Source organism: Lethenteron reissneri, chromosome 12 (assembly GCF_015708825.2).
Source record: "Lethenteron reissneri isolate LAM-NWPU_2019-01 chromosome 12, ASM1570882v1, whole genome shotgun sequence".
In the NCBI taxonomy this organism is placed as follows: domain Eukaryota; kingdom Metazoa; phylum Chordata; class Hyperoartia; order Petromyzontiformes; family Petromyzontidae; genus Lethenteron; species Lethenteron reissneri.
Genome location: NC_083790.1, coordinates 1270002 through 1295599, shown reverse-complemented (window position 1 = coordinate 1295599; position 25598 = coordinate 1270002). Strand labels below are relative to the sequence as shown.

The following is a 25598-nucleotide window of genomic DNA, read 5'->3' as shown; positions in this document are numbered from 1 at the left end:
CGTCATGGCCAGCAGACCTCGACATTGCCATCGAGCTCCTGGCCATCTGCTGCTGCTGCTGCCATCATATGCAATTATATAATATACATGCGTGTGCGTGTCGCCAGAGCCGTCCCTACGTTACGGCGAATCGGGGCGAGCGCCCTGGGCCCCGCGCTTGGGGGAGGGGCGCGCTTCGACGTCACGGTGTCAGATGGAAGACTTCCGGTTTAGTTTGAAGGCGTCCGTGGGGGGCCCCACACGATGGGACTTACCCCGGGGCCTCCCCTCCCCGTGTGTTGCCAAACTGCTGCGACACGTGGTGCTGGACTCACGGCGGTCATCAACGAACACGGCGGTCAATAACGCGATCTGAAACACGCGAGAGGATGCGGCTCACGTAGGGCTCAGCAAAGGTCGTTAGATGATCCACCAGGTAACGTGCCCGGGTCATACGACCATGCAACACGCCTTGGCACTCCGCACCCATCGAACTCCCTTCTCCTCTCTCGTCTCCCCTCTCGTATCCGCTGGTCCACGTTCCCAGAGCTTCGTCTCAGCCGGTGACTCACTGAGCCAGCATCTCGGAGTCGAATGCGAATTGATATCTCCCCGGCGCTTTGCCTCACTCGTTGTCCAGGGCTTTGTCCCTGCAGAAGACGACTCGCTGACGAAGCATATCTAAGTCGCGTAAATAATCCCTGCCCAGGGCTTTCCCCAGATGATGTGTTCCTGGGCCGGCGCCGCCGAGGCTCCGACGCACGTGCAGAAAAAACAACGTGGAGAGAGAGAACTACTTCCCGATACGGAAAGAGGAACACGTGGATTAGAGAACAACACGCAGCAAACATCAAGGACCTCATTTGCCAGTCTCAAAATACAAGAATAGGTTTTCCCCTTTTTTATGACAACAAAACCTCGTGCCACGGCAGATCTCTCGCCCACTTCAGCAGTTTTGGCTTGCTGTGGTTGTCCCTGCTGCTGACGATTGCTTGTTTTGCGATCGAAACGTCGTGATTTATTATTTTTCTACCCACGTGACTTTACCGAAAGAACGAAAGAGTATAGGTGTTAAGATGTTAAAACACTACACTGAAACCTTTTACGAGGAATCGTGTCTGCATTAACCACAATACTTGTGGTCAGAATGCAAAAAACATACTCTGATAATATATGCAAAATAATGAATTAAATCAAATCAATACTGTATATGCATTGTCTTTGAAAGTGATTGGTTTGAAACTGAGTGGACCAATCAACGACCAGATCGCGCTCGACGTGCAGGAAGAACGAGACGGATCTCTGTCTCTCTGTGTCTCTCTCTCTGTGTGGCTCTCTCTCTGTGTGTCTCTCTGTGTGTGTCTTTCTCTCTCTGTGTCTCTCTCTGTGTCTCTCTCTGTGTCTCTCTCTGTGTCTCTCTCTCTCTGCATTGCAACACGGGGACGGACGGCGATGGCAAGGGGAGATACACATCCAGTAGTGGATCGATCGTGGCTCACTAATTCGATGATCGATCAAATCGGCTCGTGTGCCCGTGCTGGGTGATGATTGCTTCTTAGACGGCAGGGCAGTGGAGGGGGTAGGGACTGTCGACAGCTTGGCGCGGCCTTCATCCAGCAGTGGATTGGCCACGGCTGGTGATGATGAATTATTGATGAAGAGATGAGATCAGACCGCCTCCTGATCAGTAACTGCGCGGCCTGCTGAGTGCTCGGGGGAAGCAGTCACCCAGCAGTGGATAGAACATGGCAACTGCTGGCTGATGCGGATGCAATTCTTGAACTTGACAGATCGAGTCGCGGAGGGTTCAATGTGGTGGGGATGGTGGGGAGGGCTCCATTGAGGGGGGAGGGGGCTAGGGAGTGGGGGGGGAGGAGGGAGGGGCGGAGCGGTCAATGTGAGAGCGACGCAGCCACAAGTTTAAAAGGCGGGGGGGAGGGGAGAGAGAAGCGAGTCGGGAACTTTAGGGCATCGCAGTGCGACGTCCGTGCAAGAATCCGTCTCGGATCTCGTAAGTAAACTTTGTCTCACCGTCCGATCGGCGGCGTTCTCATCCCTCCCCCGCGGTGTATCGCGATTTCGGATGCGCTTCTGCGGCCGTCTGGAACGCGCTCTTCCTTCCGATACTAGGAAGCCAATTTTAAATCGTCTACATTGAAACCCCGTTTCTTTAGAGCTGCTGCTTGTTGTTGTTGTTGTGTTTAGTGTTGTTGTTGTTGTGTTTAGTGTTGTTGTCCTTCCCACGCACCTCCAATGAGCGCGGTTGGCGAGGTACGGTGCGAAAGAAGTTCAACGCACACACAGAGCAGCGCGCTTGCAACCCACAGGGCGCCAGTTGGAATCCATCTCCTCCGATGCGGCAGTTAAAACAATCGTGCAAGTTTCTTAAATACTTATACATTCTATTAAACATTACACTATTATGCTATTTATTATTATACAATCGCCATAGCATTGACAGTCGCGTGAAGGTACTAAGAGGAAGCAAAGGAATATGTCAGTGGGAGAGTGGTAGCAGGAAACTTGCAGCGGAGCAAAGACTCCGATCCGTGAAGAGAAAACAAAAGCTATATAGTCAAGGCCAGCGAATGGCATGCGGTCTGAAAGTCACCGTGAACATGAACACAATCAATCAAGACCCAAAATGGTTTATCACGTCCTTCCAATGATTGCTGAGCCAGAATCCATCTTCTCGGTTGAAATTGTCTCTGTGTTTGTATATGTGGATGGCCTCATGAACGAATCTCTCATGGTAGCCGGATTGCTTGCAGAGAACCTCCGTCTTGGAAAAGTCAATGTCATGTGAGCCCACTGAATTATAACAATGGTCTGCCACGGCTGAGGAGTTTGTCCTACCGTGTTTCATGTCTGCTTTGTGTTCACGGATTCGGTCCGAGACATGTCGTTTGGTTTCTCCAATGTAACTGCTACCACAGAGGCAACTTCGTTTGTAGACGCCAGGGTACTGTATGTCTGGAATCACATATTTTACAGACGGGACCAGATCACAGATTGTATGTACTGTGTTGAATCGGACATGGATCTTGTGTTTATTCAGGATTTTGGAGTTATTTTTTGTGACCCCCACAATGTAGGGTAAGGTGATGGTTTTGAATGGCTCATCAAGAGGATCCTTCTTCATGGTTGGAGTGATGGCTTTGCGGATTGTGTAGTCGGAGTAACCATTAGCCTTGAGAGCTTGGTGCACGTGCTTTAGTTCACTGGCAATGTGTTCCTGGTCGGAGATGCATTGGGCTTTATGGTGTGAGTCTTGATGAGGGAATTCTTCTGGGATGGATGGTGGTGGGAATCCGGTTTTAGGGAAGCATCCGTATGGGTAGCTTTCCTGTAGACAGTGGCTCATTGAACCATCAGGTCTCTTTTTTATTAGGACATCCAAAATGGGTAGCTTGCCATCTTTTTCGACTTCCATGGTAAATCTGATGGCTGGGTGTATGAAATTGATGTGGTCGAGGAATTGGTCTAGAGCAGGCCGGCCATGTGGCCAGATGACAAAAGTGTCATCCACGTACTTCTTCCATAAGGTTGGGCGTAGAGTGGCAGTCTGGATGGCATCAGTTTAAAATTTCTCCATGAAAACGTTGGCTACAACCGGAGATAGGGGGGAGCCCATTGGGGTGCCCTCAGTTTGTTTGTAGAAAGTTCCATTCCAGGTGAAGTATGTATTGGTTAAGCAGTGTCTCACCAGGGCGGGGGGGGGTACTTCAGCATTCAGTCCTTGATGAACCAAGTCTTCAATGATTGCGATGGTGTCAGGTACAGGAACTTTGGTGAATAAGGAGACCACATCAAACCTGACAAGCAGGTCGTCTGGGGACAGGGAAATACCTTGATTGTCGATACCAGGTGAGTAGAGTTTAGTACTGCAGAGGTGATTTTTCCAGTGAAAGGCCGCAAGATTTCAGACAAAAAGCCCCTTAAATACTATCACGTACCCTTTAAATACTATCACGTACCCCTTAAATACTGTCACGTACACCTTAAATACTATCACGTACCGCTTAAATACTATCACGTACCCCTCCCCCCCCACCCACACATTCGCATCTGTCCGCCCAGCGGCACAAATCGGTAAGGAACTCGTGTGGTGGAGTAAAGTGTGGGTCACTCCCAAGACGCCTGTCCAGCATGGAAGAGTAGGCCAAATACCCTCTGTGGTGGGAGGGGGGGGGGGCTTTCTACCAGCAGCGGGGTGAGCGAGACATTGCAGGGCTGCACCTTGAGCCGTGTCCCAGTGGCAGTGATGTTAGCACGGTACACGGCTCTCAGTCTTCACTTGATGGAGCACGTGGGTGTCCCACTTCGGTGCACGCCACAGGTGACTTGAAGGGTCCTTCGTGGTAGTTCTGTGATATCCGCTTCCCGCGGACCGTTCTCTCACACGGACCTATGCGTTGCTCTCGAATCGTGATTATTTGGCTGCATTTTGCATACGCTGCTGTTGTCGAACACTCAGGAAGTTATTGCAACTATACTAGGCAATACAATTTGGACTGGTATTGCTACTAATTTTAACTGCATGAATATACATTGGTGTATTTATGTATGGTGTGTATGTATGTATGAGGCTATTGATGCGTGTGTATTGGCATGCAGTAGTGTAGAGCTTAGCGCCCTGCGGTGAAAACCCAGCGGCCCGACTTCGATTCCCGCTCACGGCCAACACCAGTGACGATTATTTGAACTAATCCTGTGCCTCCCCGAGGTCGACTCAGCCTCAAATGAGGCTGAGTCGACCTCGCCACTAGGGGAGACAAAGGCTGTCGGGCGTGGTGCAGGCCACCCACCCGCTCGTGTGCCGTGCCGGCCTTCTTCCAAGGCGCTCACGAACAGTACTTGCCCCAACAGTCTGTTGAAAGGCTACACGGGGGATCTTTGTCTTTGTGCATGTTAGTGAGTACAGTATCTTAACCTTCGACTCCTGTTGCCTGCACGATCCGTCTGGTTAGTACGCAGGGGATAAGCAATCTCATTCCAACGCAAAATCCAGAAAACAAGCAGCTCAAAAGCCACCAAAGTTCAATATTTACTATCCATTCAGTCCGGCTATCGGTCTTTTTTTTTATCTGAGCAATACTTTTGCGTGCGTGTCAAAGTATAAACAAGCTGACTGGATGGTAGTACAGCATTAAAAGACCCCAGCGAAAACTCACTTTATATAGATAATATAGATAAACAATCGCTCTCGACTTTACTTGTGACCTTAGAAAACAAGAAATGCACGCGATAGGTCGACCGTTTTGGGCAAATGACCCTTAACCTCAGAGCAGAGAGTGACCGGCAAAAAAGGTAGACACTTACCAAACACAGCATCCTCTCTGCCCGGCTCCCCCTGCCAATGTAATCCTCATTTGGCGTTGCGTTGTAATTCAACGAAGAATCGATCCGTGTTAGAGAACGGTCCACGTGAAGCGGATATCACCGAGCTACCACCGCCTCTGGATTATCACCATCGCACGTGCACCACTGCGCCATCTGCTGGCCACCACCTCGCACTTGTACGTACGTTGAACTTCTTTCGCACCGGACGTAGCCAACCGCATCGAATTGGAAGGTGCGGACGTTCGGAGGTGCGGGAATCGGAGGTGTCACAAATCTGCCCTGGCGCGATCCTCCAACCATCGCCTCCAAATCGTGGGGATCACTGTCACGCGCCAGGCTCACTCCACGTCTCGTATCTCACCCCGTGCCCCCCCACCACCACCTTATTCTTTTCTCCATCTTTCGACCCCCCCCCCAGACACCCCCCACCCCCCCGACCTGAAGCCATGGTGCTACATGCGGGGTTCAAGGGAGCGGGCCAGGTGGAGGGGCTGCAGGTGTGGAGGGTGGAGAAGCTGAGTCCTGTGGCCGTGGCACCCAACCAGTACGGCAACTTCTTCACGGGGGATGCCTACGTGGTGCTCAAGACGTTCGCCTTTGGCCCTGCGGTCAAACGATACGAGCTGCACTTCTGGCTCGGTGAGGCACACACTGGGCTCGAGGCCGCTCGCCCGCCGAACTCGCTCAACCCACTCAATCGCTCGATCAATTGCTAACTCAATCAGCCGTTGAACCACTCAACCATCGACTCATCAATCGACTCGCTCGATTAAACATCAACCCCCCCACCCCTTCCTCCCGCGTGTCTCCACCGTGCCATAGGTAGCGAGTCTGCCGCTGCTGCCTTGCTCACATAATGTCCCCGTGTATCTGTGTCCCCGTGTCTCCGTGTCCCCGTGTCTCCGTGTCCCCTTTTCTCCGTGTCTTCGTGTCCCCGTGTCCCCATTTCTCCGTGTATCCATGTCCCCGTGTCTCCGTGTCCCCGTCTCCCCGTGTCCCCGTCTCCCCGTGTCCTTGTTTTCTCCGTGTCTCCATGTCCCCATTTCTCTGTTTCTCGGTGTCTCCATGTCCCCGTGTCCCCATGTCCCCGTGTCTACGCGTGACCCCACCGCAGGTAGCGAGTGCTCTCAGGACGAGTCCGGCGCGGCGGCAGTTCTCACCGTGCAGCTGGACGACTCCCTGGGGGGGCGGCCCGTGCAGTACCGCGAGGTGCAGGGACACGAGTCCAATTCGTTCCTCTCCTACTTCAAGGGCGGCATCAAGTACAAGGTGCGTGCGCACTCGCGTGAACCGCCCGGTGCTGCTGCTGCGTAACAATGGAGCGGCGAGCTCCCTACTCAGGTCAGAGGAGGAGACTCTGCAGGACCTCGTCACTTCGTCGTCATCGTCGTCGTTGTTTTTGTCGTGCAGGCGGGCGGCGTGGCCTCGGGCTTCCGCCACGTGGAGCCCAACGTGGCGGACGTGAAGCGGCTGCTGCACGTGAAGGGGCGACGCACGGTGCGTGCCACCGAGGTGCCGCTTTCCTGGAAGAGCTTCAACCAGGGGGACTGCTTCATCGTCGACCTGGGGGCGGTGAGGATGGGCGGGCAGTGGCCGCTAGCACTGCGGTGTTGTGTGTCATGACGCCTCCGGCCAGCTGGTTACCCTCTTGGCTTGCTCGCATCCGGTGGCGCGGCGTTGGCTAGGTGATGCTAACTCCCTCGCCTGGTATGCAGGAGGTCGTGAGTTTGATCCCAACCCTGTTGCCTGCTGTACATTTATAGTTTGCGTGTTCTTCCTGTGGTCGCGTGGATTTCTCTCCAGGTCTTCCGATTTTCCCCTCCACATTTAGGATCAACGTGCGTTTAGAGTTTTTGGCCGCTATAAAGGTCCACGTGATGATTTCACACTTCTTTGAGCTATTATATGTAGCCAGATCCCTTCTGAAAAAGAGCTATATAGTCTAGATTAAAAGTTTTGGTGACTGCAGGGATCCATACTCTTTGGTTCTTTCGGTAAAGTCACGTAGGTATTAAATAAAATTAATTAAATCACCACGTTTCGGGCGCAACACAAGCGGCTGTCATCAGGTGGGACAACCACAGCAAGAAACAATTGCTGAAGTGGGCAAAAGGGCTGCTGCAACAAGAGGCTATATAGGCAAGAGAAGGGGGGAGGAGCCAGGGAGGAGAGACAGGGAAGGTGGGGGTGCGGGGTAGGGGGAGTGGAAGCTACAAGCTAAGACACGTGCATGGCAAAAAATGCTGGGGTGGGGAGGGGAAGTGGGCGGGGCTGGAGGTGGGAGGGTTAGGAAACTGGAGATGCGGATATGAAGGCAGGCCAAAAGCAGTTATGGTTTTACGTGGTTAATAACATCCTTCCAATGATTGCTCAATCTGAATCCATCTTCACAGTTGAAGTTAGGTCTATGTTTATACATCTGGATGGCTTTATGAACAAACCTTTGATAGTAGCCCGAAGGTTTCCTCAGCACCTTGGTCTCAGAAATAAACAATATCAAGAGAGCCCACAGTGTTATAGCAATGGTCAGTCACGGCGGAGGTATTAGTTCTGCGGTGTTTCAGATCTGCCTTGTGTTCGCGAACACGGTCCGAGACATGTCGTTTCATTTCCCCAACGTAACAAACATCACAGGTGCAACATAGTTTGTAGACTCCAGGGTATTGCATGTCAGGAGTGACATCCTTCACAGATGGGATTAGATCCCCGATTTTGTGTACTGTACTGAATTGGACCTGGATCTTGTGTTTGTTTAAGATTTTGGAAATCTTTTTGGTAACGCCTGCTATTTATGGTAACGTGATGGTTTTGATCGGCTTCTCAGGGGGTTATTTCTCCATGGTTGGAGAAACAGCTTTGCGGAAAATGCGGTCCGAATATCCATTCATCTTAAGGGCCTAGTGTACGTGTTCCAGTTCACTGGCTATGTGGTGTTGGTCAGAAATGCAGTGGGACCTGTGGTGTAGTATTTTGATGAGGGAATTCTTCTGTGACGGATGGTGGTGGGAATCAGGTTTCAGATAGGAATCTGTGTGGGTGGCTTTCCTGTAGACAGTGTCACAAAGAGCCATCAGCTCTCTTCTCAAACAAAACATCCAGGAATGGTAGCTTGCCATCCTTCTCCACTTCCATGGTGAATTTGATGGATGAGTGTATCGAATTAATGTGGTTGAGAAATTGGTTTAATGCTGGCAGGCCATGTGGCTAAATGACGAAAGTGTCATCCCCATACTGTATCTCTACCACAAGGAAGGACGTAGGGTGGATGTCTGGATGGCATCTGTTTCAAATTTCTCCATGAAAACATTCGCTATCACTGATGATAAGGGGCAACCTATGGGGGTACCTTCATTTTGTTTGTAGAAAGTACCATTCCAGGTGAAGTAAGTGTTGGTAAGGCAGTGCCTAACCAGAGTAGGAACATCAGGGTTCAGTCCATATTGGACTAAATCTTCAATTATTGCTAAGGTGTCAGGCACTGGAACCTTGGTGAACAGAGAAACCACATCAAAGCTGGGGACAGTGAAATGCTCTTGATTCAGGGGCGGTTTCTTCATTAGGGCGATTGGGCGACGCACCACTAATGTCATTCAACCACAGAGTCACGCTAGCCGTCACTGTGCCTCTGGATATAGTCCAATCAGCGTCATGCTACGTTCTGAGTACCGCCTCTTTTTGGACGATTTCCCTCCAGCTGAGAATCGCCCCGAGTGGCCCCATAGACTTACATTCAAAGATGTTTTTTTTCGAACGGGGGCGCTGCAATGCATTCTCTATGGCTTCCGGGAGGGCTCGCCCTAACGTGCTTATGTCATCATACGTGCTTACGTCATCATACGTAAGCACGTTTCATCCAACAATATAATTTGTTGCCACCTAGTGGAATCTTTAATAAAATAAACTTGAGTGGTTTGTTTTAATAGTGAGTATAGAAACAAACAAGATGTATTGTAAGAGTCACTTTATTTTTCATTAATATTAAAGAAGTGAAGTTGCCTTTACATGCTTAAGCTGTTAATTTATCCATTGCATGGGTGGACCTTATCCTTATCAATCATCCAGACATTTGCCCCCCCTGAGAGATTTTGCAGGAGCCGCCACTGCCTTGGTTAGAGAGACCAAGTGAGCTGAGTTATATACTGCTGAGGTAGTCTTGCCAGTGAATGGAAGCAAGGTATCAGACAGAAAACGGGCCAGCTTGTAGATAGGTGAGTTGATCGTGGAAACGCTGGGCCGAAGTGGAGTGCCTTCTTTATGGATCTTAGGAAGACCATAGAGTCTGGGTGGTCTAGCAGCAGAAGGTTTTAGGGAGAGCCGTTAGACTGGTTCGATTAGAGAAGTCGAACTGGTATTGTTGGTTTTTGTAGTCAGGCGGTTCGTAGGATCTTTGGTGATTTTGGTGTAGCTGCCATCATTAAGAAGGTCCTGGATTTTGTTGTTATATGTGGTTTTATCCATGATGACAGTAGCATTGCCCTTGTCGGCCAAGAGGATGACTATGTCATCCCTCTTTTTCAATTTTGCGAGTTCAGAGCGCTCATCTTTGCTGATGTTACTAATGGGTTTCTTAGCATTTTTAAGGATGGTGGCAATTTGAGCTCTAGCAGCATCTGTCGGGATGTGTTCCAATCCTTTGAGGGCTACGTCGACCTGGGAGATTATATCATCCACTGGGATATGTTTAGGGGTGACTGCGAAATTCAACCCTTTAGCTAGTACCGATTTTAGGCTGTCAGAAATTGGGCTGTTACTGTGATTGATAACAATCTTGTTAACATCTAACTTTTTAACGTGTGGATCTGGCTTATTTTTTGACAGGAGGTTGAATTTAGCGATCAAGTTAACTTTACATTTGGTTGACATTGAATTAGCAGAGGAGACTGTCATGTTATCTAAATGGTTTCAATCAGAAGTGGACATTTTATCTGTTAATATTAGGTGTGATTGTAAGAGAGTCTTGTCTAAATTATCAAGTTCAAATCGGAGCAATCTTATTCTCTCTGAGATTAGTGATAGGCTGGCTTTAAACAAGATCCGTTTAGCGTTAGGAGAAGTGACAGCAGCAGATGTGAGTGTAAATGCGATAGGTATTACCTTGTTATCGCGACATCTCTTGAGGAAGGTTAGCGACTCGATTAGTTGCACCTTCTTGTCCCGTTGTCTGTTAAAAGCTCTAATAGATGTGTGGAAACCGTTCCGGTAGAGGCGGTTCAATCGAGTTTTGAAGTTTTCGTGACTGCAGGGATCCATACTCTTTGGTTCGTTCGGTAAAGTCACGTAGGTATTAAATAAAATAAAATAAATCACGACGTTTTTGGCCTGCCTTCATATCTGCATCTTCAGTTTCCTAACCCTCCCACTCCCAGCCCCGCCCACTTCCCCTCCCCACCCCGGCATTTTTTGCCGTGCTTGCGTCTTACTTGTCGCCTCCACTCCCCCTACCCCATACCCCCACCCTCCCTGTTTCTCCTCCCTGGCTCCTCCCCCCCTTCTCTAGCCTATATAGCCTCTTGTTGCAGCAGCCCTTTTGCCCACTTCAGCAATTGTTTCTTGCTGTGGTTGTCCCACCTGATGACAGATGCTTGTGTTGCGCCCGAAACGTGGTGATTTAATTTATTTTATACCTACGTGACTTTACCGAAAGAACCAAAGAGTATAGAGCTATATAGCTTAGTAGGCCTTACTTGGTCAAGTATAAATAGGCGATATTTTAGCATCCACCCCAGTGGCTGACAGACAGAATGCGCTGGATGGTTGCGAGCAGCTGGTTATCCCTCCATCTTAAACTAAACTACGAAAGGACGACAGAAAAACAAAATAAGCTTGCGCCGGAAGTCCCAATCAACTAGCACCTGAGGTCCCCTGGCCATGTACCGTATGGGAGGCCCAGGGCACTGAATCGCATCCCTCGGGGATCCTCCGGACCCTCCAGGCACAACGTGCAGACACTGTGGCCAGCCACGCGGAAAGTCCCCATGCCCACATGGGACACATGGGAGGAGAGGCTGCCATGCCTCTGCACCTCTCCGGGACAGAGGAGGTTTACTCGCCAGTTTGTGGTTTGCGACGCACTTGCTTCAGGAGTTGAGCCGTGTTGGTACTCGGGTGCTCCCTGTAGAACATCTACCAGTGGTGCGGCTCGGGCTGCAACCGCTACGAGCGCGTCAAGGCGTCCGAGGTGGCGCGCGGCGTGCGGGACCACGAGCGGGGCGGGCGGGCGACGGTGCACGTGGTGGAGGAGGGCGAGGAGACCGCACAGCTGCTTAACGTGAGCCGGGGAGGGGGGGCATCGTCATCATCATAGCGATCGTCATCATAGTCATCGTCACAATCATAGCCATCATCATCGTGATCATCATAGCCATCACCATCGTCGTCATCCTCGTTTTTGGAGTCGTTATCAGTCATCGTTATTATTATTAAAATCAGTGGCAGCAACACGACTAAAATCGTCACCATCATACATATGGCTCTGTCGTAATAGCCTAAACTAGTAAATCATCAGCAATATAATTACGATCGCCACCACCATCGTCATCCATTATAAAAAACAGCAGCAGCACATCTTTTTATCATCATCATTATCACCATCATCATCGCCACCATGATCGTTATGACCTTCGCGTTATTGACCTATCAACCCTGACTCTGCACACCCTTCCAGGTGCTGGGCCCCAAGCCTGAACTTCCACCCGGGACCCCTGATGATGTGGAAATGGATATCTCGAACCGGAATTCAGCCAAGCTCTACAAGGTTACAAACAAGGACCAAACAACGATGATTATAACAACACATTATTTCTAAGATTCCTTACTTTGTTTTAGGTACACAAGATGTTGTACAAAAAAATGTCATAGGCCACGGGGAGGAAAAACTAAGAAGCCACAGAGAAGTCAATTCAGAGCCCCTTAAAATGGCTACCTGATACTCGAAGGTGGGAACCCCCCAATAACTGACAGCCAGCGTGACGTGGCTGTCCGTGCCAATGGCTCGGTTGAGCAGTAGATTACATGTCGCTCAACTCCACGTTGAATTATGCTGCTACTGATAATGATGGTCGTTGCAACGAATATATGGAGAGTATGATGATGGTGATATTATTACATTAGTTGTGAATTATGTTGATGATAATGATGATAATGGTAGTGGTAATAATGATGGAGAGATGAAGATTACGATAATAAAGATTATGATCATCATCATTGTGGAGGGAGGAGGATGATGGTGGTTGTGGACGACGATGATGTTTGTGGTAATCAAGATGATGATGGTGATGATGATGGAGGGATGAGGATTATGATTGGGTAATAAAGATGATGATGATGATGATCATCATTATCATTGTGTAGGAATGAGGATTATGGTGGCTGTGGATGTCGTTGATGGCCACAGATCTCCGACGAGAGCGGCCGCATGGAGGTGAAGGAGGTGGCGAGCGCGAGTCCCTTCCAGCAGTCGCTGCTCGACTCGGCAGACTGCTTCCTGCTCGACAACGGCTCCGCGGGGCAGATCTTCGTGTGGAAGGGTGAGGGCTAGGGTTAGGGTGAGGGCTAGGGTGAGGGTTAGGGTGAGGGCTAGGGTGAGGGTTAGGGTGAGGGCTAGGATAAGGGTGACGGTTGGGGTGAGGGCTAGGGCTAGGGTTAGGGTGAGAGTTAGGGTAAGGGTCAGGCTAGGGGTTAGGCTGACGGCGGACCCATCACAAGCATCATCTCAGCACTCCACCAACCCACCATCCCATCACTATCGTCCCATTGCACCATCATCCCATCATCCAATTGCTACAATCCCATTATCATTCACACAGCCAAAGTTCCCAGCCGTGATGGGGATAGATAGAGGATGCTGAGTCTGACTATTCTCATTCAAGAGGGGTCCCGCTATATTATGCAGGGGGGGGGGGGGGGGGCACAACAAGTTGCTTTTTCATTTCCCAACTCGGTCATTTGCCGGTAATGTTTTTTTTTCTACCACCAAGTTGGACCATGACGCCGCCACGTACTACCGAATGTTGTATGAAGATGATCACGTGGTGAAGTGGTTAACAAGTTGGGGAAGTGGTGAAGTGGTTAAGTGATGAAGTGATGTCGCTGCAGGCAAGAGAGCCAACTCGAACGAGAGGCAGAAAGCGATGATGACCGCTGAGGAGTTCATCAAGAAGATGAGCTACTCGCCCAGCACCAAGGTGACGCAGAGACACCAACCACACCACCACCAACAACAACAACACCAACAACAACCCCCCAGCGGTCCTCTCACTCCGCACACTGCGCCTTTGGGAAGGGGAATCTTGAGTTTTGGAGATGTTTGCATAAATTGCTCATCCTTGCACGACTTGTAGTTCTCGTGTTTATGAGTCGAGTAGTCAAACACGTTCGATTGGCGCTGCAGAGTCACTGGGGTGGAGCGGTAGCGCTGTGGTTGTCGCCCTGCACTGTGAACCGAGTGGCACGAGTTCGATTTCCCGGCCACGGATGACATCAGTGGCAAGTGGTATCCAAATCGGTTTGGGATAATCCCGCTTAACCAACCTCCACCTACCCCTATCATTACCCCAACCCTTACCACTACCCCTACCAATAGCCAAACCCCTACCACTACCCCAACCCTTACCACTACCCCTATCACTACCCCAATCTATACAACTACCCCAACCCCTACCACTGCCCCAACCAATACCCAAACCCCTACCACTACCCCAACCCTTACAACTACCACTACCCCAACCCCTACCACTACCCCTACCCCAGCCATACCAATACCTCTACCACGACCCCAACTCCTCCCACTTCCCAACCCCTACCACTACCCCAACCATACCCCAACCCCTATCACTACCCCAACCCCACACACGCAGCCCAGGACACACACGCAGCCCAGGACACACACGCAGCCCAGGACACGTACACAGCCCAGGGCGCACACACACAGCCCAGGACACGCGCAGCCCAGGACACACACACAACAACAACCGCCATTCGCCGCTAAGTGGCGGTGACGTCACCACGACGCTTGTGCCAGGCCATGTGCACCTTGAGGCCACGTGAAGTGTCGAACGCCCGCTGGCAGGAGGTCACGGGGCAGACCCAGGTGCCACGGGACGACTGACTGAGATGACCGAGATGACTGGCTGATGCACCACTTGTGCCCCCTACTGTGCCAACTTGCTGTGTTTTAGCCACCCGGCGCTCCGCTCGTTGTTGTGAGCATCGCTCCTCCGCCCTCCGTTGTTGCTGGAGGGCGACTGCTCCAACTGCCCAGTAGCGTCCTTCACAAGCCTCCTCCATAGAGGCCGATCTTGACATCGCTGGTACCAGTCATCGGCAAGTCCACTCAGCTCCACGTCCTCCTGTACCACATCACTCCATCTCTTCTCTAGCCCGTGCCGTGCCCATCCGGCCGAACAAAAGCTGTTTAGGCATGCGGTGGCTGGGCATGCGTGCTACATGACCCAGCCAACGCAACCTTGCCTGCCGGAGGAGCTCACCGATGCGACTTTGCCCAGATCTTTCAAGGATTTGTGAGCTCCTCACACAATCCAGCCTGGTTAAACTCAGGATGGATTGTAGGCAGGCCAGCCTAAATGTTTCCAACCGGCGAAGATGCTCCATTTGCGGGGTCCACGTTTCGCAAGCGTAGAGAAGGGAGGGAATGACCGTGGCCGAGAAGACCTGAAGCTTCGTGCGGAGCGACAGACCAGGTAGCTTCCACACAGTGTTACGCAACCGATGAAAAGATATTGCCCCTCGACTCATTCGGAGTGAGACCTCTGCTGTTAAACTGGAGCCGGTCATAAGCACACTGCCAGGTATGGGAAACTCTCCACTCTCGCCACTACTGCCCCATCACCGATTGGGAGTTGTGGGGGTGGAGTGTCCGATGGTACAAAATACCCAGGCAGGTGCTTAGTTTTAGTGGGGCTGATGGTAAGGCCCCACCTCTTAGTGGCACGCTCCAGTCTCAGTAGCAGCATCTCCGACTACTCCTCTGAATGAGCAGATATTACCAAATCATCGGCATACATAACGTGGTTGACCAATAGGGAGCCATCCCTTGATCGCACCCGGGCATCGATCAGCCTCCCATTCTATCTGTACCAAATGGAAATTCCCCCGGTACAGCTATTGAAGGCTTCATGAACTACATGGTCAAAATAGCTGTTAAATAGTGTGGGAGCCAGAGGACATCCTTGTCACACCCCAAGGTGTACAGGGAAAGGCTCTGACTCCCGGCCACATAGTTTTCTGCTCACCATCATGAAGGTCCTTAATGATCGTCAGCAGAGGGTCAGGGACTCAGAAAGCACGAAGGACAACCCAGAGCCCAGGCCTAGTGATGGTATCATAGGCCTTGACCAGGTCAATAAAGCAGAGATGTAGGTCTTGTTGGAATTCCCTACACCTCTGCTGTAGCAGACGGACAGAAAATATGGCATCTGTGCAGGACCGCCCTTTCCTGAAACTGCATTGGGACTCCGCAAGCCTCTCCTCAGCGTGCTTAGCAAGGCGATGTTGAATAATCCTTGCCAGGACCTTTCCCGACACACTGAGAAGTGAGATGCCCCTGTAGTTGTTACAGTCTGTGTGGTCCCCCTTCTTAAAGAGGGAGACCACCAGGGCATCCTTCCAATCCTGCAGAACCCGTCCAGTGGTCCAGACTGTTGTTATAATGTCATATAGGGCAGTCTGTGCACAAACGCCACCCTCCCTCAGAATTTCGCTTGGGAGATCATCTCTGCACGGTGCCTTTCCTGGTCTCAGACTCCGGATCGCCTTCAGTACTTCCTCAACAGATGGCACTTCAGCCAGCCACTCACAGGAGGTGACTTCTTCCAATATTTGAGGCAACGCAGCTTCAGCAGGGTTATCCCCACTTTGTGCCTGGCTGAGGGATTTCCCCTCCCCCAGGACCTCACAGAAATGCTCAGCAAATCTGCAAACCTGTTCCTGGGGGTCAGAGATTGGATCACCGTTTTTTCCCCTAATGATGGTAATAGGTGTGGCGCTGCAGGTTACTTTTTTGATGGAGTTAAATAGTGATTTGTGATCGCGGGCCACTGAGGCATTCCATCTCCTCAGCAACCCGCGACCACCACCCATCCTTGCAGCGCCTTATGGCTGTCCGAACCTCCGAGCGAAGGCTGCGGTAAGCCTCCTCATTCTCTGACGTGGGATGCTGTAGCCGATGAGAGTGGGCCTGTCGCTTTTTCTCAACTATCCTGAACACCTCCTCTGTCAGCCAGGGTCTCTGGGGAGGTCTGGACCGCGTACCCAACGCAGCCATTGCAGCTGCATGAGTCACAGTCCTAAACCTCGCCCATTTACCCTCGACATCAGGAGGAGTGGGGGACGATGCCAACCCCAGCTGCAAGCGATGATGCAATTCTCGCTTGCAACTTTCATCAGCTAACTGAGACCAGGTGACTTTAGGTTGGAATGGGGTCCTGGGTGTACACACACCACCGGAGTAGAAGAATGGCAGGCGCATCTTATAGTCGATGGTCAGAGGGCAGATCAGCTCCACTGTAGGTCCTGGTGTCAAGGACATGGGCTCGCATCCGCTGGTCTGTCACTATGTAGTCCAGCAGATGTTCTTGCTTGGACCCGGCATGCATCCATGATGTTGTGTGGATGCGCCGATGCCAGAAGAGTGTGTTGGTAATTACAAGCCCATGGGCTGCACAAAAATCTAGCAGCCTCCTACCGTTGTTATTGAGGTGATCTGGCCCATGCCTTCCAATCACTCCAGACCAGGTGCCAGCATCATGACCAACTCGGGCATTGAAGTCACCCAACAAGATGACTCTGTCCCGAGTGGCCACTTTATCCAGCACCTGTGACAGAAGGTCATAGAAGGCATCTGACTCATCGGCTTTGCCTGCATCCCTCCACGTATGTTCTTCTTCGGTGGGCGCATAAGTAACCACGACCACCACTCCTCGCCTCCGGTTGATGGGAAGGCGAGCCCAAAGTAGCCTGGGGCTTACAGCTTCCCACACCTCACCGCCACGCTCCCAAGCCCCCTTCATTCTTTTGTTCAGAAGAAGAGCCACACCCTGTTGATTGGTAGTCTCCTAACCCGAGTAGAGAACTGTCCACCCCTCATGGTGGCAGGAGCCAGAACCGGTCCACCGGACCTCCTGAATGCCACAGAGATCCAGGCGGTACTGGTCTAGCTCCACAACAGAGGAATGGCAGACTCTCCTCCGCAGTGAGCGTTCGAACGTTCCACGTGGCCACACGAAGTGGCTTTTCGTTGTTTCTGGAGGAGCCCCGAGGGTGAAGATTCAATCTCCTGGCTTTGCCAATTGGGGTTTGGCCAGGTGACGTCATAGACGCCTGTCCCCCCGGGGCCTCCAGCACAAGCTTATTCGTTACATATTTACATCATAGTTTAGTGGTAATGAATTAAAGGTGGAGGGGTTACCAGCCCCTCGCACCCGTCCAGAGCCCCCGTTTAGCCACTGTGGTGGTCACAGACGCCATGAGGGGAGAGGCCAATCCGCATTGGCCCTCCCCCCACAGCGCTGGCCACGACAAAGCTGCCCGTCTGGCACCGCGAGGAGGTAAGGGGTTGTTTTGCCGGACTACACACACAGCCCAGGACACACACACAGCCCAGGACAAACATAGCCCAGGACACACACAGCCCAGGACATGCACAGCGCAGGACACACACACAGCCCAGGACACACACACAGCCCAGGACACACACACAGCCCAGGACACACGCAGCCCAGCCGTGCGTAGCGAGTAGAGAAGCTCCCCCTCTCTCTCTGTTGCTGCTCCTCCCACGTCACTGCTCCCCAGGTGTCAGTGCTGCCCGAGGAAGGGGAGACGGCGCTCTTCAAGCAGTTCTTCCTGAGCTGGAGGAGTAAGGACGACGTCGTGACGCCCGGCAAGACGTACAACGTGGGTAGCGTCGCCCATGTCCAGCAGGTGCCCTTCAACGCCTCCACCCTGCACTCCAGCCCGGCCATGGCCGCGCAGCACGGCATGGTGGATGACGGCAAGGGAGAGGTTCAGGTGAGCAGGGGGTGGGGGGAGGAGGGCAGGGAGGGGCGTACTTTGAACTTCTTTCGCACCGCACATAGCCTACCGCACGAATCGGAGGTGCGGGAGTGAAGGACAGCGAGGCGTGCTGGAGAGTGGGCATGGTAATGGGGTTTGAGAGGGGTAATTGGTGGCTCGCTCGCACTCGCTCACCAACTCGCTCACCAACTCGCTCACCAACTCACTCACCAACTCACTCGTTCATCCACCCACCTACTGGATCATGCGTGCACCAACCCCACCCACCCACTCGCTCACTCATCCGCCGACTCGCATGAGACGACACACGCGAGAGAGAGGCATGCTGGGAAATTAGACAAGGGCGAGGTTCAGGCGAGGGGAGGGAGAATAAACGTGTGAGTGAGCGGTGATTATGAGTTGGTTCACTGGCAATGCCCGTCGTGTAACGCATCTGCGCGTTAAACGAGGACTGCCTGTGCGTGGTCACCTCGCCCTTAGCCGGAGCTTCAGCACCGCTCATTGCCAAGGACTCGGAACGGCTCCACTTGAGATTTGAAGCTCACGGCTCACCTCCTCCACGAAAGCGATTTATATTTTATATATTTATATTTTGTATATTTATAGTTTATATATTTGTATTTTATATATTTATAGTTTATATATTAATAGGTTATATATTTATATTTTATGTATTTATATTTAATATATTTATATTTTATATATTAATATTCTCAATATTTATATTTTACAACTCTGAGAATCCCCGAGGTGCCTAAGTCTGGCCTCAATAAGACTCGCGCATTCACACAACGAATCGTTATTTTGTTATTACGACAATCTGATACAGCCCAAGGCAGCTACCGCCTGCACCACCCCACAGCTACCTCCGGCACCCCCCCAACTACCTCCTGCACCCCCCCCCCCCCCCCAGGTGTGGCGCGTGGAGAGCTGTGGCCGCGTGAGTGTGGACCGCACCAGCTACGGGCAGTTCTTCGGCGGCGACTCGTACATCATCCTCTACACGTGGTGCAGGGGACAGATCCTCTACACCTGGTGGGTGGGGGGAGGGCACGCGTCGGGACACGGGGGCAGAGGGGGTGAGGGTGGGGGGTGCAGGACCATGGCTCGATCCGACAGGTCTGGGGTTGGAGGACGGGGAGAAGGGCGGGCGAGGGTGGGGTGAGACACGGGACGTCGGGTGGCTGTGATGCCAGCGGTTTGGAGGCAAGGGTTGGGGGATCGCACCCGTGGAGATTTGTGAAACTCCGACTTGGCACGGTTGGCTACATACGGTGCGAAGGAAGTTCAACGTCAATGAACATACCAACACAAGAAGGGGTATCCATGCCTTAGCGCCCCCCCTCCCCCCCCACTATAGCCAATCACGGGCACGAATTTATTCGGAGCCAGACCCTAGTTTACACGTGTGAGTGAGTGGTGTGTGAGAGTAGTGTGTGTGTGTGAGTGGTGTGTGTGTGAGAGTGGTGTGTGTGTGAGTGGTGTGTGTGTGGTGTACATGTGGACATGTGCATGTGTTGGGGAGTGTAGCGGTTAACGTGCGCTGCGCTACGAACCCAGCAACCCGATTTCGATTCCCGCTCACGACCAACACCGGTGCAGTTATAGGAACCAGTCCTGGGCCACCCCCCCTCTAGGTAGACTCAGCCTCAAATGAGTACCTTGCGCTTTGTGTAAACATCGCCACTACGGAGACAAAAACGGCCGTGCGTGATGCTGTCCCCCCACCCCCTCCCGTGCCGTGCCCGTCGTAGTCGTCGCTGCTCGCTTCTGACCCCAACGGAGGAACCTTTGTGTTTGTGTGCGCCGGGAGCAGGCAGGGCAGCAAGTCGAGCAAGGACGAGATCACGCACTCCGCCTTCCTGTCCGTGCAGCTCGACAAGGAGCTGGGGGGACGGCCCATGCAGGTGAGCAACACGCGCGCCCCAGGGAGCAGGGCACCACCCTCCCTGTGTCAGTGCCCCGAGGCTCACAGGGCCCAGTCTCAGGCATCTGTGGGAATCTGGTTGAGATCGTGCATTGGATGTTCACAGCCTGGAGCCAGTGGCGGATATTCCACGTTGTGCCCCCCCCCCCCCCCCCCAGGTGCGCGTGGTTCAGGGCTCTGAGCCCCCGCACCTGCTGTGCCTGTTCGGGGGCAAGCCCCTGGTGGTGCACGCAGGGGGCACCTCCCGCCATGGGGGGCAGAGCCCCCAGGCCCCCACGCGACTCTACCAGGTGCGCAGCTCCTCAGCAGGCGCCACCAGAGCCGTCGAGGTGAGGTCGTCGTCGTCACCCTCGTCATCATCCTCGTCATCTTCATCAACATCGTCGTCGTCATTGTCATCCCCGTCGTCATCCTCATCATCATTGTCATCGTCGTCATTATCACCCTCGCAATCATCATCGTCAACATCATCGTCGTCTTCATCCTCGTCAGCTTTGGTGTCTGCTGTACGGCTTCGGGAGTGTCACCACGTGCGCGCGAGCCGTTCGGCACGATGTCCGACGGTTTACTTGATGCGACCTTCCCCCGGCCTCCATGCGGAACTCCCCCCCCCCTCCCCCACGCGAAGGTCCCCCTGAGCGCCGCGTCCCTCAACTCGAACGACGCCTTCGTGCTGCTGTCCCCCAAGAAGACGTTCATCTGGGAGGGGAAGGGTGCCGAGCGCAGCGAGCTGGACGGGGCAGCCTACGTGGCCCAGCTGCTGGGACGCCGGACGCACGCCGACCTGGCCGAGGGGGACGAGCCAGGTGGGGGGCGAGGGGTAACCTGGGGGGCACCCTCACCCTAACGCCCCCCCCCCTTCTCCTCCCCGCCGAGTTCCGCGGTCATCACAGTCACGACGCCGTCGCCTGCGACTCGCGGGCCGTGGTGTTAACAACCTCGCCTGGTACACAGGAGGTCGTGGGTTCGATCCCGACCCTGACGGTACCTGCTGCATATTGGGATTTGTGTGCGTCTCTCTCTCCCCGAGGTCGAGGGGATTTCTCTCCGGGGTCTTCCGGTTCAGTCGCTCGCCATTGGCCCCAGGGCTGGGCAGAAACAAACAAACCCCGGCCCAAATGCTCATTTGAAGCAGGAAGCCACCGAGACTTTTTTTACTTTCTAGAGCCATCACCGATCGGTTGCCCGTTCCTCTCCCCCACCCCTCCCCCCACAGATGAGTTCTGGTCACTGCTGGGTGGCAAGAAGGACTACCAGAGCTCGCCGAGACTCAGCACCAACTACAACGACCACCCGCCCCGCCTCTTCGCCTGCTCCAACAAGACCGGCCGCTTCCAGGCACGCTCCCCGCCACGCCCCCCCCCCCTCGTAGAGCTCTCGAGAGGATCATCTGGCTTCTACTCCCCTCCACTCATCCTAGATCCACCACTCTCTCTCTCTCCCATCGCTCTCCTCCCCTCCACTCATCCTAGATCCACCGCTGTCTCTCTTTCCCATCGCTTCTACTCCACTCCACGCACTCTCCGCTTCCAGCGACCGAGGCTCTCTGGCATATCGCCCCCCCCCCCGCCCCCGCGCAGACCTTTGCCGCTCGATTGGCGGGTCGCTCCTTCTCTGCTGCTGCCCTCACGGTCTGGGGCCCTGTCTCGCTGACCACCTCCTGCCTCCTTACCCCCACCACCCCCCAGTGCCCCACCCCCCGGTACGGTGGCAATTCTCACCCCCCCCCCCCCGTGTGCCCTTGCTGACCCTGACGGGCGATGCTCGCCGACGGCAACGCGCCATGGCCGCGTGTAGAGCTCAGCGTCATGTCGGTCACGCCCACAGGTGGAGGAGGTGGCGGGAGACTTCACTCAGGAAGACCTGGCCACCGATGATGTCATGCTCTTAGACGTATGGGACCAGGTAACATCATCTTTTTTTATTATTATTACATATTAATACCATCATCATCTCCACCACCACCATTACTACCATCATCATCACTCTAGAATCTCACCACCGTCGTCACCATCATCATGGTGCTCCTGTTTGGGTTCCCATGCTCCCCTTCCATCCCCCCCTTTCCTCCCTCACCTTTCATTTCCTCAATTCCCCCCCACCTCCCCCCTCCTCCCCCCATCCCCGCAGCTTTTCCTCTGGATTGGCGAGGACGCCAACGATGTGGAAAAGAAAGAATCGCTCAAGTGTGGTGAGTGTCACGTGTGGTCAGTGTCACGGTGTCACGAGCCACACGGCCCGGCACTGCGTAGAGTCGGCCGCTCCAATGTCCCCCCTCTCCACTCGCCTCTGCGATGCACCTGTCGTCACGTCCGCAGTCCCCGCAGCTCGTTCCGCCGCATCCTCCCATCCCCGCTCTCACTCTCCCCTCGACCCCGTGACATTCGGCGAGGCCCGAACCGCGAGCTACGAGCCGCAAACTGTGAACCCGCTCCCCTCCAAAGCTACAGCGGCGATTTGGGAATCGCTGGCACCGCCCTTGGCTCGGTAGCGATCGTTCCTCGCAAACAGGATACCACGTACGGCTCCATTCACTGGTCGGACCCCGAACGCCATCAGGGTCATTGGCGTCGTTCCGTGTAGGGGTTCGCTGTTGTTCACGGCTCCGCTGCTGTTCATGCAACGCTTGGGCAGTCCTTGCTTGGCTGTGGTTCCTCAGGGCTCTGAGTCATTCTCCCTCTTCAAGAGTGAATGAATATCGTGCATATCATGTTAATCATTGTTATTATGGGGATGGCGAGCTAAAATGCATTTTCTTGGTTCTTTGGATAAAGTCACGTGAAATGGAAATAATAAAATAATAAAAATAAAACATAATAAAATAATTCTCACGACGTTTCGGCCACAACGCAAGCAGCCATCCTCAGGTGAAGAACAGGTCTGTCAGAAAGACAGCGTCTGAATGAACGAAAGCTTTAAATAGAAAAATAAAATGCATTTGTCAACGAATATGTAGTGCTGAACTTTACGCGGACAACTTCTTCCTTTTCTGTCGTCACTTTATTTTGTCCAACACAGCACATTTCGCCACCATTCTCCAGCGCGTTCTCCGCTCGCTCGCCGCGCTCCGCCAGCCTCGCTCGCTCCATTCCTCCCTCTCCGTCTCACCCGACTCCCCTCTTTGCTTCTCCGTCCCACTCCAGCCGTCGCTCTCTCTCGGCTTCTCCGTCTCACTCCGACTGTCTCTCTCGTTCAGCTTATTCTTCTCCACTGCTACTCTACACTTCTTCTTCTACTCCACCCGACTCCGTCCAGCTCCCAGCACAACTCCCCGTCTCACTCTGACTATCCTGTATTTATGCCCGTCCCTATTAATTTCCAATTAATGAACTGGCATCCCCCCCAATGCCCCGCGCCCCCGGCCCCAGCTGCCACCTGTCCCCATTCCCAGACTTAGCGGCGCCTCCCTGTCCCTGACAACAACAACCGGCCAATTACTGCCCTGCATCCATAATTGCCTAACGGGCCGTCTCCATCTCCTCCGTTGTCCCCCAGCAACACCAGCCTGTCCCGGTACGATGTATCTGCCCCACTGTGTCGTTGACCTTTTAACTTTAAATGACGTCCATCTTGCCGGCACTTTCGTTTTGCTGAAATCGTCACCCCCCCCCCTCCTTCTCTCCCGGGAGGTTTATGCAAGAATAAAATACTTTTCAAACCTGGCGGCTCACCGCAGGGACGATCCCCACGCCTACGCAGGAGACATCGCGTGTCGCTTGTGCCCCGCGGAATGGGGAACTCCGTGCCGGGAGCTGTCAACGCCCTAGGGAGCTTTGCCCACGCACATCAGCCAGTGGATGTCTTCAAGCTGGCTCAAAATCAATCTAAATCGAAACCACGACCTCCTGCATACCAGGCGAGGTAGTTAACATATCTTAGCCACCCGTGGCACCGTATTCCAACATGACCTAAAATTCGCCCGTCACCTCTCGGTTACGCAGCGCGTCTAGAGACGTTTCAACGCGACAGCGCAATCTTTAAACGTCTTAATTGTTCGTAGCCCTTCTAATTATGCAATCTTTGCCTCGCGTAGAGACCCACGTGTTCACATAGATACCCACAGATTCACGCAGACACCGACAGACTCGCTGTGTCCCCCACACACCCCCCACTCTGCGTGTCGCCTCACAGCCAAGTCGTACCTGGAGACGGACCCGTCTGGCCGGGGGAAGGACACCCCCGTGGTGGTGGTGAAGCAGGGGCACGAGCCCCCCACCTTCACCGGCTGGTTCCTCGCCTGGGACCCCACCAAGTGGGACTCGGACCCCTTCGAGGCGATGAAGGCGTCGTTCAAGTAGGGGACGAGGATCCGAGGCGAGGCGCGTCCCTGACGCCCAGACGCCCGGCTGTCTCATCCCGAGAGAGACGCCCTCCCTGGCTGTGTGCCTGCCCTGGGGCTGTCTCAACAGCTGAGCCCCGGAAGAGAAAATAAACACTTTACAGTAGCGGTCAAACTATAAACTGTGCTACTGCGTTCGGCAGTGGTGACCTGAGCACAAATGAAGTTCATCAATAACCCTGCCCTAATGGGGTAAACGTTTATGTAACAGGTCACGTTTGGGGCTATTGGCCGTATTCACGCAGCAAGATCTGAATGGAAATCTAAGACTTCCTTGCCATGAAGAAGGGCCATTGCTTGAAATGGTGCCTGTTTTTTTTAGGGCAGAGTCATCGAGGAATGTGAGATTTTGTTAAATGCATCATTGTGCTGTCATTAGCATTGCCATCGTTTTTACTGTAATTTTACAGCAATACGATTTTAAGAATGCCCCATACTCAGGAAGTCGGTGGCGCAGTGGTCAGCGTAATATGGTGTGAACCCAGCACAATGCGGTGTGGACCTAGTATGGTGAAGTATGGTCAAACGACAAAATGACCGACAGCAGATTGTCAAAGGGCTGTACGTACGTTGTAATGTATTCAGAAAAGTGTCGCTGAGTCTCAAGACCCTTTTTCAACAGTCATGCTAAAGTGGCATATTTGGCCAAATCTATGAATTCGTGTTTTGTATTACTCCGAGAGTCAATGTATAATGCACTGTGGGGGATTAAATATAACAAATATACCTGTGACTATGTTTTTTCTTGCGTACGCAGCTTCAAGGTCGTGTCAGACAGCCGCGGGCACCGTCGCCGAGCTAAGGAGCTAGGAGACGATTTAGCCTGTTGGTTTATTTGAGCAGTGTCTTATTTCCAGTGTGACCCCGTTTGTTAAGTTGGCATCATCAAATAGAACCATACAAAGCACTTGCAGCGTTACAGAACACTGTACTAAACATGCGAGGATGCATTTCATCACCACCAAAAAATGTAAATAAAGT

At 53.0% G+C, this 25598-nt stretch overlaps 1 protein-coding gene across 2 annotated transcripts; it reads left to right on the top strand.

The window, feature by feature from the left end:
- The first annotated feature begins 1906 nt into the window (after nucleotides 1-1906).
- LOC133341723 (scinderin-like) lies at nucleotides 1907-25598 on the top strand. Of its 2 annotated transcripts, none has more exons than XM_061550371.1 (17): nucleotides 1907-1990; nucleotides 5741-5961; nucleotides 6437-6591; nucleotides 6733-6894; nucleotides 11441-11590; nucleotides 11987-12076; nucleotides 12716-12848; nucleotides 13417-13505; nucleotides 18130-18345; nucleotides 19265-19386; nucleotides 20168-20258; nucleotides 20437-20607; nucleotides 20907-21084; nucleotides 21495-21616; nucleotides 22106-22183; nucleotides 22409-22469; nucleotides 24410-25598. In XM_061550371.1, the coding sequence occupies exons 2-17, from the start codon at nucleotides 5769-5771 to the stop codon at nucleotides 24574-24576; spliced, it is 2178 nt and encodes a 725-aa protein (XP_061406355.1). In that variant the 5' UTR covers nucleotides 1907-1990; nucleotides 5741-5768; the 3' UTR covers nucleotides 24577-25598. The 2 variants fall into 2 exon arrangements, with proteins under 2 accessions (XP_061406355.1, XP_061406356.1); XM_061550372.1 differs by lacking the exon at nucleotides 1907-1990 and adding an exon at nucleotides 3830-3846.